Source organism: Barbatula barbatula (genome assembly GCF_947034865.1).
Source record: "Barbatula barbatula genome assembly, chromosome: 6".
NCBI classification, from domain to species: Eukaryota; Metazoa; Chordata; class Actinopteri; order Cypriniformes; family Nemacheilidae; genus Barbatula; species Barbatula barbatula.
In genome coordinates this window covers 19,244,526-19,264,327 of record NC_136765.1, presented here as the reverse complement: position 1 = coordinate 19,264,327, position 19,802 = coordinate 19,244,526, and the positions used below count along the sequence as shown (strand labels likewise).

At 38.6% G+C, this 19,802-nt stretch overlaps 1 protein-coding gene across 1 annotated transcript; it reads right to left on the bottom strand.

Annotated features, from left to right (window-relative positions):
• Positions 1-1,607: 1,607 nt before the first annotated feature.
• Positions 1,608-19,460, bottom strand: ttbk1b (tau tubulin kinase 1b). The gene is made up of 15 exons (XM_079458532.1): positions 19,324-19,460; positions 16,204-16,347; positions 15,221-15,368; positions 14,636-14,709; positions 14,420-14,560; positions 14,088-14,192; positions 13,391-13,456; positions 12,949-13,041; positions 12,659-12,784; positions 12,427-12,581; positions 12,135-12,342; positions 11,580-11,752; positions 10,638-11,148; positions 2,870-4,227; positions 1,608-2,629 (listed from the first exon to the last, which is right to left on the bottom strand). The coding sequence occupies exons 2-15, from the start codon at positions 16,309-16,311 to the stop codon at positions 2,185-2,187; spliced, it is 3,711 nt and encodes a 1,236-aa protein (XP_079314658.1). The 5' UTR covers positions 16,312-16,347; positions 19,324-19,460; the 3' UTR covers positions 1,608-2,184.
• Between the last annotated feature and the right edge of the window lie 342 nt (positions 19,461-19,802).

The window sequence follows — 19,802 nt, the reverse complement described above, 5'->3', positions numbered from 1 at the left end:
TACATTTTTAGCACACGTTTCTGCTTTGACAATCTTCAGGGATGTTCTATCCAAGCACAGGACGAGTAAAACACCAATGACTAGCGCAGGCTTTGATAAACACTCACTCAAGGATAGCACCTTTTAGTAAGACGGCCTACAACCAATACTGTAGACACTGGGAGCAGCAGAGGAGTAAAAATCCGACCTTACATTTAAAAATCCCAGCCATGCTGCCTTAACACACAATATTGGTTCCCGTAGCTCCTTGATGTGTCTCTCTGGCATTTTGTCTCCAACCTTCTTCGAACTATAAATGTTGCATACAGATCAATGGTGCATTTTCAGGCTATGGCTGAAAAAATGTGATTAAAGTAGTCTATATTCATTTAATCTTTTTTGTAACCTTTGCTGTTTTTGGAACAAAAATATAAATTTATTTTCAAATATACTGCTTATATTATCTACAGTTTTGCAAAAGACGATAACGAAAAAATGAGCATAATCCAAGTGCATGCCATTGGTGCAGAGCTGGTCTGGGATTGATTAACAGAGAAATTGGTAAACAGACTAATGTGTGTCACAGATGGATTGACACTTATTAAGAGAGAATCATAGACGATGGGAGGGGCCAAGTTGATTACATGATTGACATCAGATTGTAGCAGCAAATTTGGTGATAGTAGAGATCTACACATAGTAGAGTAGTGTGTAAATGTATTTATACCAGACGTATGCCCATAACATTATTTTCCTGCACAGAACCATCAAGTTAGGCCTATTATAACTAGGTTTAAAATAAATACAACTTTCAGCACACTGAAATCAACTGCAGTAGATATTAAAGGCTGTCAAATACACTGACAATTTAAATATTAAGTACATTTGGGACTTTAGGTCTTTAAAACTGCAATCCGCAACTTAAAAATAAACGAAAATCAGTTATTGAGCAAGCACATAATAAAGTAAGTGAAAACTGTCTCATCTTACTTTTAATAATAATTTAGAATCCACTTTAGAGTAAGAGTTTGCGGAAAATGTCAGTTTGGCTTCATCGGACTTCAACCGCATAAAAACAGCAAAGGACAATTTTAAGAAACCATTTCGAAATTATTTTTAGTTTTCATAATTAACTTATTACAGGTATGTGTTTAGATAAAATGTCCATTTTTGTTTCATTCTCTGAATTACTAATAATAATTACTTAATATTTTTTACAAGTTAAAGAAAATATATTTGCAGAAAATGAAAACTGGAGAAACAGGTCAGAAAATGCTCTGTATTTCTTCAGACCTCACATACTGCAAAGAAAACAAGTTCAGATTCAGTTTTAAGCAACATAACAGTAATATTTGTTATACATAATGTAAGTATAAAAAATATTTTTATCACAGGTTCATAAGTCTTGTCATGCTGTCAGTCTTTCACATTGCAGAATTTATGTTACTCCTGTGGTTTGAATTTTTCAAAATTCAACAGACACTGAAGTAAAATGGCCACAATACATCTAGAAATGCTGATTAAATGTTGAATGGTCTCTTAATTTTTACCACAACTGTGTAAGCATGAATGCAACCCTGCAATTTTTTTAATCCCAAACAGAGATGGCAAAAAGCAAGGCAAAAGTTACGGATTGCAGCTTTCAATTTTATTAAAGCTATCTTTTTTTTTTACAGATTTTACGATTGTGATGTTGGTTAGGGTTAAATAACCTTCAATTAAAAAAACCTCAATTGCATGTCTATTTGCCTGTAGCAATGTAAGAGGAAGCTGCAACTGAACCAGAATTCTAAAGCATATGATGTGATTGTATTACTGGACGTGACAATGGCATCAATGGCGACAAGAGCCTGTGGAAGCCTTGAAGTGATGGCAGCAATTATTTCCTTTGAAGGTTTAAGGCATATGAGGCGTGTTGATCTGTCCAACACACTTCAGTCATGATACTTCACCAACACACAAGATTTACTACAGTTAATATGCATGTGTGTAAATGTCAGAGGATCTCCTCACGAGAGGTATTTAAGTAGCTGCTGCAGTCACTAGGCTGAACAGGGAACGTGCCCATCCGTTTGGTTGAGTCTATTGTGGTTCATGAGAGGTTTTATCCAACACTGGTTACTTAAAGATTATTATGGCCTGGTACTGTAGGGCCTAAATTATGAAGTTAACTAGAGAATCCAGAACAAAGTCCTGGCACTGTAATTATCTTGGTTTTGTCTTCGATTCCACTGTTTCTTTTCTCGCTTTTTGTGATGGTGTTGTTGGGTGGGCTTTGACTTTTTTGGAGGTGGACTCCTGAGGTTTGGATTTAGACTGGGATTGTAGAGGTGATCTGGGCTGCTGGGGCTGTCTTTGCGTTTCATTGGCTGCAGGCTTTTGGCGGATGCGCTGGGGTGAGGGGCTGTCAGTGCGAGAGGAGGCGTAACTCCGAAGGGAGGTGCTAATGCTTCGGGGGGCATTGGCAGCTGAGGTACGAGAAACGGTACGTGTGGCTGTCTGGCTTCCTGGCATGTGGGACGGGCCTGAGAATGGAGGACGAGGTGGAAGCGTTTTAGAGGGGCGGAGCTGAGGTTTCGGCTGCTGCTGATGTATATTTGTGTGCAGACTTGCAGACTTTTGTAGCCTGGGATTGACAGAACTGTTTGTTCTGTTGGAGAAAGGAGCAATGAGTTATTATTCAGAGGTTCTGTAGGCTCCAATAAAATATTTTTGCATAAATTTAACTTATATAGCTTGTTGTCAAGGCAGTAAGCAAAATAATTTATTAATATTTCAAAATAAATTATTCCTAGACACTAAATTATAAAAGTAATCTACACTGCCAATCATTTGACAAAACTATGCAAAGTGTGTAAGCTTCCTGGTTTTAAATAGCTGCTTCACTCACCTATATTGAATGAAAGACACAGATCTCTGGGTTTGTGGGAGTATCACGCTCCCCAATTGGTCGGAAGGCCCCTTTATGGGTGTGACTGGCCGAGGAATCCTGCTTCTATTTCGTCCTTCGGCTCCTGTCTCCCGTTTGCCGGAGTCGTCTGATTGGTTCATTTCATCTTCAGATGCAGTCATAGATAGTGTTGAGGAGTGAGAGGAGACTGACCGAGACCGAATCAGGTGTGTCTGTTTACGCTCCAGAAAGAGACGGGCAAGGTGTTGTTGGTGGCTTTTGCGAATTCTTTGCAACTGTTCTTGACTTGCCTGAGATGACTTGTCAGAGCCGGTTTCGTCCTCCGACATGAGCACGGGAATGCGGCTCCGCCTCTGTGTAGATTCTGGCTTTCTATTGGGTGAATCTGCCTCTTCGTCAACTTCAACATCTGCATCTGTCTTTTGTTCAGGAGTAAGATAGGGAAACTCTTCTTGCCCCTTTTTCATTTGTTGCTCTTGTAAAGGTGTGACACATTCCGGTATAACATTCAATTTGGTTTCCTCTGTAGTCTCTTTTTGGTCATGTGACACAGCTATAAACAAAGTCTTTGCTTCTTCGGCCTGATTGTTACATGCTATTTGAGTTTCTATTTCTATTTCAGCCTTGCTATCATTCTCCTCAGCTTGACTTACTTCCTTTTTCTTCTCTTCACCTTCCTTTTCTTTCTCCTGGTTTTCTCTATTCCTTTCCACTGCAATCAAATCACTAACCCTCTCTTTTTCCCTTCCCTTTTTTTCCTCTTCCTTCTGCTCTTTTGCACCACATGTCTCGTCAAGCTCAGCAGACATCACTTCATCCAAACCAGGTGGTCGGTGTTTGGCTGTCATGACATTGTGATGGGTCGTCTCAGCAATGTGGATGAACGTACGTTCCACCTTGGTAAACGGAGGAGAGGAAGAACCACTGGTGATCACAGCAGAAGTCGTCATTATGATAGGCCTGGGCTCTGACCTCATGACTGAGTAGAGGGTCCCGGGTTCAGATTCATCCGGCAGAGGTCGCTCTCCTTGTGGCGTCAATGCAGCCAGGGTACCCTGCCCATCTCCAGGTGAAACCTGTCCGTTACCAGCAGAGACCAGCACTAGCGTGCGTGAGCCCTCTTCCTGATCGGGGTCTCGGTGAGCGGGGGCAAGCAGGGTGGAGGCGGCACCCTCTGGGCTTCCTTCACTACTACGAGGGCTTCCGTCACTACATGACTCTCGGGTCTTTGCACCCTCCTCCCTCAGGTCGTCAAACATCAGAACGCCAGATACAAAGTCCACTCGCTTCAGACGTGCTTGAGAGGTGCTGGGTAGGCATTCGGCCACTGCCATCTCCTGCATCAATGTGAGAAAAGAATCAATGGAATAAAGATTAAAAAGTAGAAGTTGTGTGTAGGGTTAAAAACAGCAATAAAACATTAAAGAAATAGTAACTTTTACACATAAATAACATTTCTGTCATCATGTATTCACTCTAATGTCTTTTAAGACCTGTAGATGACTCTTTCTTTTATGACATTTCTTCTTTTGTGTCCTGCAGAAGAAAGACAGTCATACAGGTTTGGAATGTCATAAGCCTAAGTAAATGATGCCAGAAATTTCATTTTTGGTGAACTTTAAGTACTTAAGTATTATATAAAAAATATAATTTGAATGACATGCAGTTAATTAATTAATATAAAATATTACTGAAGTAGGCATACTAAAATATCACATTTGTTCCTGTAACAGGGAGGCCTAAACAAAAACAACAGTATATTTTTAGCAAGAGGTTTTGTCTTATTAAGGTACTCCATTCATTCAAAAAATCCTAACATTGCTTTTAACAAATGTAAACAAATTAAATCCATTTCCCATCATGCACAGCATAATGTAAGAGAAAAAACAACCCTTAATATATTTTTCAGATTGTTTACTTGTGATTTGGTTGTATACAAGCTTTGCAGGATTGTCTTTTTAAAATGAAATACATGGTTAAAAAGGCACGAAAGTCAATTTTACAGAGTAATACTTTCTTTTTTTGTAATGATTTAGCCCATTTGTGATTTCAAGTGCACAGCCAACAGTATATACAGCACTACAGACACACACAGAGCGTATGAGAGGAATGTGTTTGTAAAGCAACGTGTTCGCATATTTTTCCAAAGAGTAATTTACAAAAGCCTAAAATACATGCTTGTCCATAATACAAGTCTTCAATACAAGTCTATGTCATGTTTATTGCACTATAAAAGCTATTCTGTGAAAGACTCTTGCTTTTAAAGGTTGACGATTTTGTAAGTAGGTCTGGGGTCAGTTGATGACCAATATTACAGCAATAAAAAGATAAATTAATAAAGAATATAAAGATAAATCTTTGAGTCATAAATTGTTTTTTAACGTCCCAAGCAAGTCTTTTTTTAAAACATTTTGTGTCCTAATTCTTTCAACACAAATGGACTTTTTAAATAGTTGCTGTTCAACCCATCTGTTTTAGTGAGGATATCCAGTACATACTTGTGCACAGCACACGTCTCAAGGTTTGTCACTGGGGAGTTTTGACAAGCTGAAGTTTGACCCAGATAAAAGAGAACGTGAGATGTCATGAATGTTGAATGATATGAAGCACTGCAACGTAAAGTCGAACTTAGCTATGCATGGTATTGCATAAACAGCATAAAAAGATACATGTAGTAGACACAATTATTTACAATTTCTCAATAATTAGAGAATATGTAATAGAGAGAGTACATGAATAAATCAATTCTTAAAATAACCGATCACCTCCACATTGTGAAAACACAAAGTTGAACCCACTTCAAATCTATTCCAGTGTATAAACATTCCATGTCCGGGCTGAAATTCTTTATAAGAATGATATATTAAAGTATTTTTTTACACAATTATAATGTGATATAACCACACCAATTAACAATCTTTGTAACCAAAAAACCCTTATATGATAATGAGGAATATTGTGTTCAGTTAAGTTGAGTTAAAGTGAAAGTTTACCCTGAAATAAAAATTCTATCATCATTAACTCACCCGCAGAACACAAAAGAAAATATCTGGAAGAAAGTTGGTAAGCAAACAGCACTGGCACCCATTCAATTCTATGGTACGGGCGCAAAAACAATGCAAAAGAATGAGGGCCAGCAAACAACATTCTTCATAATACCTTCGTTTGTGTTCTGCAGAAGAAAGACATTAATACAGGTTTGAAAAGACAAGAGTGTGAGTAAATGATGCCAGAATTTTCATTTTGGGGTGAACTTCGTAAAGTTCGTAAATCGTATTTTACACCTCTCATGAGTCTGTGTTCATGCTCTCGATTAGGAAGACATTTGGATCAGCTGTCTCACACTGTTCAGATTACAGACTCTTCTGAACATACATGTTACAGTACATGAATGACTTTAGAAAAACAGTGAATGGTGTCATTTGCATCAAAACACTCAAAGCAGCACAGACACCAGGAGCCAACTGCTCTGTACACTTAAGTTCTCGAAATCCCATTGGCTGATAAGAAGCCAATCTACTCAGCCAATCAGAGTTTATTGCAGTCGGCCCCAGTGACGCAAAACTAAAAAAAGAAATTCTAAAGCTTTATCAAGGTGGTTTGTATATGCGTTGATATCCAGCATTGAGTAAAAGCATTTTTACAGGCCAAGGAATTCAAACATTAAAGCAATGACATTCCACAGTACCATAGATATGTATTTATCTTTACATTTAAACGTAACTGGCCGAAAGACCTTACAGTAAAGATAAAGCAACGATTTGCTACGTTTTGTTTCGATGTAAGAGGTATCTAACCAGGTGCAATGCAAGAAATATGATGAACATATTTAATGTTTAAATCTTATGAACATTAAATGCTCAAAATGTAATGAAGCATGATTTTAAACCAGTAAGATGTGGGCGGGCTACCCAAAGCGACACAAAAATAGAAACCAAGCTGTGGTAAAATGTGTCACTCTTTCCTTTTCACAGGTGCGGCTGGTCAGGACAAAAGATCACACTTTAAATCACATCGCTTTATCACGTTACCAGTTTGCATTTAAGAGCTTAGATGCGCATTGTTTTGTAGCTATAATGACTTAAAATGATCAAGTATAATGCCAGGTCAATGACCTGGTGAGAACACAAATGTGACATTCATCTGCTGAATGATAAAATCATAGTCAAATTTCTGCATATGCGTGTTGAACAAAAATCAAGAAAGCGGCTCAGTCTTTCTTTTACACGCCTATTGCCTAGAGCTCTATTGCACTTTTTATATATAGCATATCTGTCCTGTTTGTAGTTGTTTCCAAAGCTACCCCACTAACTATCAGTCAGGTGTCTTTACACGATGTCGCCTCACAACAGATGTTCAAGCAGATCCCGATATCTCTGCATTTATAAGCAATGTGCATATATCTCCATAACACCGATGGACAATAACTACGACAGACAAAACTATCTTTATACAGCTAACATGGAAGACAAATGTGACATCACAATTATTTAAAACAGGCCTACTATCCATTTTCCACTCTCCCTCTGTTTCTCCGTCTGCCTTATTCTCTTTTTCATAAAGCTAAAATACTTCATTTGAAATACAGAAGATTCAGGCAACCAAGGGCCCTGCAAAATATACTGAAATATAATTTATAAAATATCCTTTCCAGTCCTGCTTTCCCTGGGCTACGAAAGAGGTCTATGAGAATCCATGTTGAGATCTATCAATCCACATTCTGTCGTGCTTGCTTAGGAAAGCCATTCATCCTGCCTAGAGGTGCGTGTTGTGGTATTTGCCAGGTTATTTACTGTATGTGCTATAACTGCTGTGATCATACTGAAGCGAATAGACTGTGCAAAAACAATTACTTAGCAACCACTCTCTGTCCTTGTAGTGTCCTCTATGAAAACACACAACACCTAGCAGACAAGCATGCATACACACACACACAGCCTTTTACTTTTGGTTATATCTGATATTGGTAAACATTCGTTAAAACTCAATGACATTCAACCCTAAAAAAACACAATCAAACAGCATCCAGCCTCCATCCCATCCATTCCTTTTATAGAGATAATGAAAGTGTTCAGGAGAAACTAAGACTTGCACTCAAATTAGATTTTCAGACCTGATTCTTTTCAGGACGGACTAAGTGGGCTGTTATTTTGAAAGTATTTATGCCGATTACTATAGTAATGATCGAAATTTAAAGTAAACACTGTGGACATTCCCCCCATACAACCTCAGACCTGTTCACTCATTTAGTATGCACTACATGATACTATGAGTGAAAATCAACATGACTGTATTCCGAAACTGAATAGTTACTTTTCTAAAAAGTTACATAAATGTTGCATCTCAAATGATGGGAACCAAATCACATCTGATCTGACCATTCATGCAACCATTCGTACATTTCAAAACAAGAGATCATTTTTGTATTAGATTGCCTGTTTTCTTGCTGTTCAGACTTTAAAAAAAGAATCATGTCATCACTCAAATCAACGTGTTCATCCAACTGGACACAAGCTTTAACATTCTCTATTTCACAAGAAATAAGATCACATGTAGTGACCAGTGCCTCTAAGGGCATTTTCAAGAATTGCTGTTTTGTAGAATGCAATTTAATATATTTCTCTCCACAAGTGCCTAATTTGAACCGACCGATTTTAGCTGGAGAGCATCTCATATCTCTCCTACACACATTCACATGCACACACACACACACACACACACACACACACACACACACACACGCGTGTCTCATAATCACAGACCAAGTTTACTGCCCAAGCATCTTTATCGATTTTCCCCATCTAGCGTCTTGTGATGTGAACCCCTCTATTAAAGGATGGGGGATCACGTCTTGTTCATAAGTTTGGCCAGCATTTGCTGAATGTGTAGGCGTGGTAGGTTGAGTACAGAATGCCTGGCTCTGGGGTTGCCTGGCAGAAGGGGCATGTGTCTGCGATGGGCGTGTCGGTGGGCGGGGCTGCTTTCAGCCGAGCGGCTGCGCTGAATGGCCGCTCCCCCGAGTGCGGGGTCGTGGGGGAACACCTCCGTGTCCATGGCAGCGGAGGAAAACACGTACGACGCCAGTCTTCTCAAATGGGCGGGCCTCGGGAATGAGTGATGTGGGTGTGGCCTGTCCTCCTCCAACTGAAAAAGACCAATAAGAGCGGAGGAAAAGAGGAATCAGGCTGAGGAAAAACTAAAACGCGATGTATTGTAAAAAAACGCGTATTTTTTGCTACGTTTGTGTGTGAAACCGCCCCAGAACACACACAGAAACACACCAATACAGTATATCAAATGGGTGGTACAAACACATAGATGTGCTGTAACTCATTAAGAGGACAAGACCAGCCCACATCTGTTTGAATGGTTTAAGCTTTTACATTTGAGTAGCTCTGTACGTTCTACATGATATGAAGGAACCAACGTGTGCACACAAAATCCTGTATGACCAATGAGCAAACTAAGCTTGGCTGTGAGAGTGAAAACACACACGTGCATGTACGGTACACACGCATCCATTCAATCCGAAAATAAGCACAGGCAAACACAGTACATGTGCACAGGATTACACAAACTTACAAACACAGATATAGAGGGCGCACAAAAACAAAACATACATAACATATGCTAAATTTAAACACAGGTTATAAAAAGCTGTTGTGTCCCAAATGATATACTACATAGTATTTATATACTCTAGTTTTTCAGAGACGAGGGCAAATGATGTCAACCGCACAACAAAATGTATGTCAATGCTTTGTGTCTATGTAAGCGAAATTGGGACCATTGAGTGTGAAGTGTCCGTCGTTCCACACATCATATTATCGGTTGAATGAGTGCATCATCCTGGTACTCACACACAGTGCACTTGGTTTGGGGGAATTATTAGTGTAAACGCACTACTCACTCAAACTATTTATACTACAAAGAATGGTGCTTAAGGGCATGATTTGGGACACACCATTAGTCTCTATGATGTCATTAAACACACGTATACGAATGTATATGACACACAACAGTAAAACAGCACCTACGCTAACAGTAGATCAAAACACTAGATACAACCTTTCATATCTCCACCTTATGTCCTTACTCCTTAACTAAACAGGATATATTACAATTGATATTACAATTCAATATTTACCATGGAACTTATTAACAGAGCCTTTTATTAAGCAATCACATAAAGTTGTACTTTACTGTAAATACAGTCAGATAAAGTGCAGTGTTTGACATGATGCTCAGCAGAACCCCTAAAGCCATGACTATATTTACAACACAGCACACCCTCAAGTGCTTTATTGCTTTTATACAAACTCGACATATCGTTTTATAAGCATACTACATGTATACGATATTCATAATAGAACGTTTCGTTCTATTATGATTAAAAAAGCCACAAAATTTCATCAATGTGTTTATTCACATAGATGGAACAAAACCACAAAAACAATAATTTGGTCAGGAACATAACTTTCAATGAACCACGATGTTTAATCTATGCCAGACATAGATTTGACAGGGTGCTGGGTACGAAGAAGCAGCAAAGTCTTTCTCTCAAGGTACAATGCATTTACACACCGCTGGTACTGTAGAGTATGTCATAATGTGATAAATGTGATTACAAATTGGACTCTGTATTTTATATAGTCTAGATTTCCGAAATGCCTGGCTTTCCTATGAAGCAAGGATCACACAAAAACATGTAAAGTGATTACATACATAAACCAAGGTGCACACTTACCGGTCCATCAGGTCCAAACGGCTCTGACTCCCTTCTTCTTGGATGAGGCAATGAGTGATAAGGTGAATGAGAGGGGCTTGGCCCAGCCCCCTCTTCCTCTGCTACGATCATCATTCCACGTTGCGTTTTGGGTCGTACCACAGCCTCAGCTCTGCCCACTCCTTGCCCGGCTCCTCTCCTTCTCCTCTCATCGTGGTCCTCAAGGGGACGTAATTCCTCTGGTTCCTCATCCGTGGTGCCCGAGGTGGTGGGCTCTGCTCCAGGATGGAAGTCCTTCAGCTCTGTTTCTTTATCAATCATCACCCACTCTCTGCTGTCAAAGTCCTCTTCTTCTGCCAGCGGGACTGAGCGGATGAAAGCGTTGCTGTGAGCCTCTTGGTCACCATCTCCAGAGACATCGTGGCGACCACCAGCCAGGCGGTCTCCCTGTCCGGCTTCTAAGGAGAGCATCTGAGCAGGCTGGGATGAATAGACGTGTCTGGATGGAGAACCCAGCATGTCCATACGTGAGCTGTCACAGAACACAAGACTCAGCCGCAGAATCCAAAGGAATACAACGCATGTAAAGAAATTTAGGTATGCAAACAAGCGAAATCTTTTTTCCAGTCTTTGGCTACGTTAACGATTAACGACTTTTTAGCGTTCTATTAAAAAGTCCTGAAAAACATAAAAGAAGCATGTCAACCTGTTGTGGGCCGAAAAAATGCCTTGTTCCCCATACGTTGTGTGACAACAAAGAATACGCTTTTATAAAAAGCAGTCCTAAATCTCACATCAAAAAGGCAACATATAACAAAACTTCAAACAGTTTTTTCTCTCAAAAAGCCACTTGCATGCCTTTTCACTCTAACAAAACGCATGGGGTTTGTGACCTTTAAAAAGTAAAATGTCAGCCAGAGGGACAGAAAGATAAATGTTAAAAAAAGCACACGCTCTCCTCACCGTCTATCGGCACCATCTCCTCTGTCCTCAGCAGCAGACAGACGGTCAGATTCTGGACTGTTGACTCTTCGGTACCTTGGAGGGCAGGTTTGAGCGTCTGCTTCTCCACCCCTTGCCGGGGACACTGACTGCAAGCCTCCAGCAGGCTCCTCGCCTTCCTCTGCTGCTGCTACCTGTGTTTGGGAGGAAAAGTTCATCTTATTATATTCATCTTAAATATTGTTCCAGCTGGTTGTATAACATACAACTTTAGATAATTGAATTTAAATAAATGACCAAAGGGTTTTCATGATTTTCCCAACTGCTCAATACTGAAAAAATATAATTTTTATATATTTTCCAAGATCGTCTACACATTACCCATTACTATAAGACTAATGTTTAATGGCATACTTCGTGTTCTTACATAGGTTTACTGTAGCTCAACTGGTAAAGCATTGTATTATCATTGCAAAAAAAATTTTTTCCAAGGAACATTCACTCTCATCAAATATGTAGTGTAGACCGAATGGACTGCAAAGTCACTTTGAAAGTATGTAAATGTAAAAACAGTACCTTACTAATGCTGATCCTGAGTTTATTACGGTTGAAATCAGTTTCATCCCATCCTTCACCAGCAGGGGGGGCTGGTGTGGGCTCACTGGGTCTGCTGGGTATCAAACCAGGTGGAGCGTTCTCCTGGTCACTCAGGTGTTCATCTTGCAGTACATCATCAGTGTTTTCTCGAGGTAATTCTCCAGGAACTGGTGTCACATTCACTACCCTATGAGACACCAAAAAGTGTCCAAATCAATTCACTTTAGAAGAGTAGTGTATTCACGTTTATACTTCATGTTTATACTCTTACCCTACGATAGCGGCAGTCTGCCGTGTGTTTTGTTGCGGTGGTGTGTGTGTGCTGGTGGGGAGGGCCGTATCTGTTCCGGATTTTTCCCAGTCGTATGGCTCATTCTCAGTTATCACCCTCTCCTTCATGCTGTTCTCAAATACTGACATTAGCAACTAAAAAGAAAGAAAAGTATAAAGTGTAGATGTTATGCACAGACAGTAGTGTGTGTGTGTGTGTGTGTGTGTGTTACCTGATAATCAGGTTTGGTGAAGTAATCTAAATCCAGCACATGGTCATAGAAGATATGAAACTCTGCAGGCATGTGTTTTAACAGCATCCTGTGCTCATAGCGTTCTTTAATCTGTCCCACCTGCTCCTGTTTACGAGACACATATTACAGGAACAATCATAAAGCATCTCCGAAGGCCTTAAATATTTTAAACCAAAGCTTTTAAGACTGAGTTCAATACAAGTTCATTTCTTGAATTTGATCCCACTACGTTCACAGTCACGGGCTAATGTGACAGTGAAATGTCTTACCTTATCTTTAATCTTACGCCATGGTAACTGTCCAACCGTAAACTCTACCAGCATATAAAATAATGACCACAAGTCATCATGACGACCCATTTCCTGTTAGGAAGATTACAAATTTAGAGCAGATAATAAAATATGTTCTAGCTTATGGTAAGGGTTGGGCTAAAATTACAAAATGTGTATGTTTTAAATGTGTCATTTTTATACTGTTTTAAGTCAATGTGGAGTCACCTTTGACTTATATCTAGTGGTGTAGATGAGTAAAGCTGTGCAATAATAAAAGGGTTATTCAGGTTAAGTAGGTTTCAACTGGTTATCTGAGTGAAATATTATGTACAGACATACAATTAATTTCTTGAGGAGAATAACCTTTGAAAAGTAAAAAGAATGACTCTCTAGACCATCAATGTAGTTTACTGTATGTTAACAATACGCTTACAATTACCTTGTTTTTATGAGCGTTAATGGAAGCGTAGCGAACTGTTCCTCTGAACCCTGCCACCGTCCTTGGCTACAGCAGAACATTTAAAAGAGTTGCATAATAAAAAGTCACACACCATTCATTTGACAGTGGAGTAAGCTTGGAAAACTAAAACACAAAATCAAAATAAAGCAAATGTACAGTATGTGTTTTGGCCTTTTTTGAGGATCCCAAATCTGACCGTATATAACTGGTCAAACACATGTACAGGAAGTCTTTAACGTAGACAGGAAGAATGAGTTTTGGGATGGTAGGTTTATTAAACAAGGGGGTCTGGTCAGGGCTTGACATTAAAAAGCACATCGGATAGATAGGAGTGGGTCATTTTAAGAGCTTTTAGGAGATTCGGGAGGCGGCTGATTTTGGAAAACTCACAATATGACTGTCGCTATGGTAACAGGGACAAACATCTTTGGCAGGGAAGCATGCGATTCAACATGAGCCAAAACAGAACTGCAAAACAAAACTGAGAAAAGTGAAACATAAGAATGAATTCAAAACACAAGATTCATTTATAAAAAATAAATATATAACTCTTCAAACAAAAACAACTAAACATGAAACAAAACTGCTTATTTAGAAAACAGAAATGCACAAAACTGAATGGAGAAAGCTTACGTTAAATAATCGCAATAATAAGCTAAAATGAAGCAATACTTACGGGCCGCACTTCCCCATTTGTATTTGTGTATTGTCTCGCTAAACCAAAGTCCAGCATGTAACACTTCATACAGGTGGATGGCAACCGGCCCATGGCAAAGTTAGACTATGAAAGAGAGACGGACCAGCATTTGCTGTAAGAACTAATGTGTTGTGTGAGAAAGGTACAGACAGAATAGCATGTACATAACATTTCATAAAGTATATATATATATATTTATATATGCAAAAGAATAATGAATCATTAAGAATAGACTGACACAGAACAAAACGGATCACACTTATACAGAATTTACTGTAATGGAACAGAACAGATCCTAACAGGAGACGCACAGGTTTAATATCTCGGTGCAGGAAGCCCACAGAGTGAATTGCTTCAATGGACTCCAGGATCTGTTTTCCTAACCGTAGAGTCGTACTCATACTGAATGTCCCTCTAGGCTGACTGCGCCTCAGATCAGCAAGATTCCTTCCCTACAGAGAGAGAAAGAGTTCACTGAAGCTTCTCACCCATCTCACTCACATACTATATTCAAATTCCAACCGTACCTGCAGCTGCATGACAACGTAATTGAACTTGTCATTTCTTCCACATCCAATAAATTTGCAAACATGATTCTTTCCTGCAGAAAAGAAATAAACACACTTATGTTACAGATATGACAGATGAGTCACGGATATTAAGGATGAAATTTTGCTAGCAGTGGGAACTTTAGCTACACACATTCTCACTCGCATACTGAAAAATACAAAATACATTTAGCAAACAGGTACAGAGAGGAAGTGACCAAAGGGCATTTGGGATTCTCAAGCATGTCCTCCATGAAGGTTATAGAGAGAGAGAGAGATCCTTTTTCACACTTATTAATCATAACTATTACAGATTCCTAATGGTGTATCAGCTGAGGCAAAATGTGCACATTTAAAAACATCATGACTGGCATATTAACAGATAAAACTGATAAAAATTAACAGATAAAACAAATATTTTCTGTCTCCATTCACGGTTGCTTCACCTACATAAAAATACAGAAATTGCATAAAGGTTGCATTGACTGTCTCCCTCCACTTTCCTGTGTACTCTCAGCAAAGAAATTATTAAAAAAATGCACACATTCTCTATAACCTCCTCACCTTGTAGTTTCTTTAGTACAGCGACCTCCATCTTTAGCACTTGTTTGGGCTGTTGGGCAGATTCCACTTTTAAAGCCACATTCTCCCGTGTCAACAGGTCACAGGCCTCATATATCTCTCCGAACCCTCCGCCGCCTATTTTCTTCAGCTGAACACACACATACAGCATAAAAAACAATAAGACTATTTTATACCATATGAAACCCACTTCACACACAATAAATAAATAAATAAACATGACGCTAACTATTCCAGAACAATGTCCTTGATTCCGACTTTGAACTGTAGCTTTGAAATCCAAACTGCAAAATTCACAGATAATGTTTTAAAGATAAGATGATAACTGGCAAGATTTGTTTGACATGCAATAAATAGCAACCCAAATCCAGAGAATTATCAGTAAATTTGATTTTACTAATCACAAAGTTTTATAGTTTTAAGTAATCACTTTTGCTTAAAAATCTGAGCTGGTAACCGAGAGGTTGCGTGCAGAAGGTAATTCATCTGTCATCATATGATTTTACCCTTGAGCAGGACTCTTTAATTTAGGTTGGCTCAATACATGACATTATACAAATTCCGTTGACCCTAAAGGTGAATAAAGACTATACTAGTAAAGAGTTACTTAAATAGTTTAATTCCGGCTTTATCCCAAATTGACAACAATTTTATGGTAGGATTTTGAAAAGGCAAGGATTTTGTTTTAAGAACTGCCAAGATACAATTACAATGAAACAGCCGTGAAAATTTGTAGTCTTTTCCAGGAAACATTTTAAGGACATCTGCCAGTTTATGAAGGAGAAATGCTACGAACTGGCCCGCAACCAACTGGTTTGGGTGCAGTTTGGAAAGAAGCCAGGCAGAACTTATCTAAAGACATCTGTTGTGGGTCATTTTGTCTTGTGTGATTAGGTTGCAAAAGCATCAGACACTTTAGAAACTTGTATTCCCGAACACCTACACAGCCGCTTACACACACTTACCACTCTCCAGCGCTCTTTTACGAAGCAGTTGGGGGGCAGGATGTCAACCTGCTCCCCTGCCCCGTTCATGTTTTCGTCGCCGTTGACACCAGGCCCTACGCACTGCATTGGCTGGCCAGCACTTTATCAAACCCTGCCATTTACCTGCAACACAGTATGCAAATACATCTGTACTGTGTGCTGATCTAGAATGCTAGACATTGCATATACAACCACGGAAAAAAATTAGAGACCATTAAAAATTTTCATTCAATCATAATTTCTAGATGTATTGTGGCCATTCCATGAATTTCAACTTAATCAACCTCAGGAGTGACAATGTCATCCAACTGGAACGTGAAAGACAAGCCGTGATAAAAATCCAGGTAATCACATTAAAAATTGTTTTGAACTTTTCATTGCTTAAAAGTGAATATTAACTTGTTTTCTTTGCAGTATTTAGGTCTGATACAGGAGCATATTTTCTGTTATTCGGACCTGTTTCTCCAGTTTTCATTTTCTGCAAATAAATCCAAATAGACACAATACTTATTATATTTTATTATTTGGCCTAAATATTGTTAGTAGTTAACAGCATTCAAAAAACTTACCATTTTACCTAAACATACCAATAAATAGTAAATTCAGAAAAACTGAAAATGGTCTTTGAATGGACTGTTTTCTGCACCTGTATATTCTGCAAGCTCTTGATTTTCTTGAAGCTGTAGTTTACATATGTACATATGTTTTGTGACACACAAAAATCCCAAAAAACAGATGATGGGTAAGAAGGGTTTATGATATCACATGGTTATCACAGCCTAAAAATGTATTGTGATATCTAAGTTGTAAAAAATAGTTTCTGTATTTGTTCGTTTATGTTAACATGTTGTTTGTAAAAAAATTATCTTTGGCCAATGAAGGGGGAATCATAAGGGTAATATTAACCCAATTTGAATAGCATAGTTATTGATAGCACGCTTATTGTTAATGCTATGTTCCCGGTATTTTGTGACAACCCTGTCAAAATAATAGTGGTTAAAACAAAGCTCTGAATGCAAAACACGCATCTGACTAAATGAAAAGCACATTGTCTCTCTTAGAATGGGGAGCAGCCTAAGGACAGTCCAGAAGAAATTGACTTGTGTTCCTCTGCAGGTCTGGGGCTGATCTCTAATCCATTAATGATCGCCTTGTCAAGTCATAAAACACATATTTGCACAAATGTGGCCAAAGACACCGTGAGGGATGTCCTAGATCTAATAGATGGATCAAGGTCTGTTCAGTTTAGAAAAAAATTGAATTCAAACCAGAATCTCACAAATTCTCATTTAAAAATCCCTGAACAGGAAACCCTGACTCTACACATGCTGTCCGACACAGAGCTTACTGTAATGTCTGCAGAGTATCAGGTAACAAGAGACCAGAACTAGACTACACCCTTAACATGGTCTCATAATGTTATAGTCATTACAGGCGTAAAAATGAACATAGAAATGCAGGTTTTTACACACACACACACACACATACAAACATATATATATAGAATTTGGTTCCATTCTGTTTAAAAAGAAATCTAAAATCATGTTTTTTATTGTGCCTTCCAATTAATATCGATCAAACTATAGTTGGCTTGTTTTGAGTAAAGCAATAATAATGCGAAAAATACAGCTAACTAACACAATAAAACATGATAACATAATAAAAAACTTGATTTTTGAAAGGAAATTGGAACCAAACTCTTCATGTATATATATATATATTTATTTATTTATTAACTAATTCACATTTATAAGTGCTCAAGAGTATTATAGATCTCAGTACAATCACCAAGAGAAACATTTATTTACAATTGAATAACTCACAATAACTCTTATGTTCTGAAATGAGTCTCTCCAAGGAATGCATAGAGATATAAATGGATCTAATTAAGTGAAACTGATTACATAGATGAAAAAAAATTCTCTTTGACACTTCTGTCACCTTCATCTGAGATGAAGTGGAGCTACGTAGGCATTTTAAGAAGAAAGCAGGGAATGACTCTTGCAATCTGCCTCAGTATCCATTGCCATAATCCAACACAAATTTTTAATTAGGCTGGAATATACTACATTAAATTAAACTGAATTAGCTACATCCACCTTTCCGTACATATATAATTCACAACATTAGTGTAACAAGTAAGGTAAATTTAAGTCGTTTTTAAAACACATAGCCTATACAGCTTCTTCAATTGTAAATCTCTTTAAATCTCTCAGAATTATACATGATACAACAAAATTATAATGAACAACAGCAATGTTTCAGTGGATCACACATAAATATGAAAAATTATAAAAAACAACGGTTTCATCCTTAGACATGTGTCTGGGACATTTAATATGAATTGTATAGAGAGCAGCAGGCTCTTCACCTGTTTGCATAGCAAACACACACTTTAGCCAAAGTGATGACGCAATGCATCAAGAATTTACTAAGAGCACTTAGTTATTTGTCTAAAATGTCATAAGCAAAATGTCATAAACGTGGGTTACCGGGTTTATCCTCCGGACAGTTTTCTCCGCAGTGCCTAAAGGATCTTTCTAACCCGACCCCACCCAAAGACAGTCTGGTCCAATCAGCAGCCCTCAGACCTGAGCCCCGCCCAGAAACCCTCCCTTGCTGAATTTCCATTGGGGCAATCTCTAACAATCAGCGGAACATTCCCGTGGTGAAGCCTAAAGCGCTAAGCACTTTGGGATATGTTGTCCATCAAGGAGACAATAGACGGAAAGGATTACAGTCCAACGTCTAAAAAAACTACATCTCCCTTTGACAGGTCGTGTTTGACGTACAACAGCATTATGTAGCATATAACGTAAATTATTCATGATTTTCCTTAAGTAAATATATATATATAAAATGGTTGAGTATCTATTTCTGATTTAGGTTAATAGTTTGTCAAGATCATCACAGATTTCCTCGCGTGCCATGTTGGTCACCTGCAAGCGCATACAAGGAATATATGGAAGCCTGCAGCTAACACCAGCATCACTGTTGACAGGGTGCCAACATACACGGGACAGGCGGATTTCCACAGAACCGCTTTTTAAAAATGACCAGGCAAATGGTCACCGGAAAACGAAACCTTAATCTACTGACCTGTTCTTCTGTCGTCGGAGTAAAATCTCAAAGTGAGCGTTTATGGGAAGGCGCATCGTTCCGTTGACGCGACCGCAGCGTTTTTTTTCCCTTGTTGATGCTGCACCATTTTCAGCCTCCTCCTCTGCTCCTGCACTGATTCAGCATCGCGCGGATACTCCCACTATGCACCGCGCACATGCGTGACCGAAGACGGCTGTTGCGTAGCAACCTAGAAGGCGTGAATCCCCCTTATCTAAAAAAAAAACAATCCCCCTGGTACAGACTTTCCATGCAGCCATTGAGAAAAGTATATCTTACAGCTTGTAATATAAAAAATTAAACAATCTATGAAAAACCTATTTCAGAATACATTGCTTGAAAGGCAGATTAAACATTTAAAATGTTTTTTTAACGCATTTTTGTGTTTGTACGAGATGTATGACAGTACAGCTATTTAATCATGTGCTATGGTGAAAATGCCTTATTTCTCTTTCATC

Excerpts from the sequence above, each read along its gene's own strand:
- ttbk1b (XM_079458532.1), bottom strand. The coding sequence starts at position 16,311 with ATGCAGTGCGTAGGGCCTGGTGTCAACGGCGACGAAAACATGAACGGG. Across the intron at positions 13,042-13,390 it reads TTAACGCTCATAAAAACAAG|GAAATGGGTCGTCATGATGA; the intron begins GTAATTGTAAGC and ends TCTTCCTAACAG. Across the intron at positions 4,228-10,637 it reads CGTTTGGACCTGATGGACCG|GAGATGGCAGTGGCCGAATG; the intron begins GTAAGTGTGCAC and ends ACATTGATGCAG.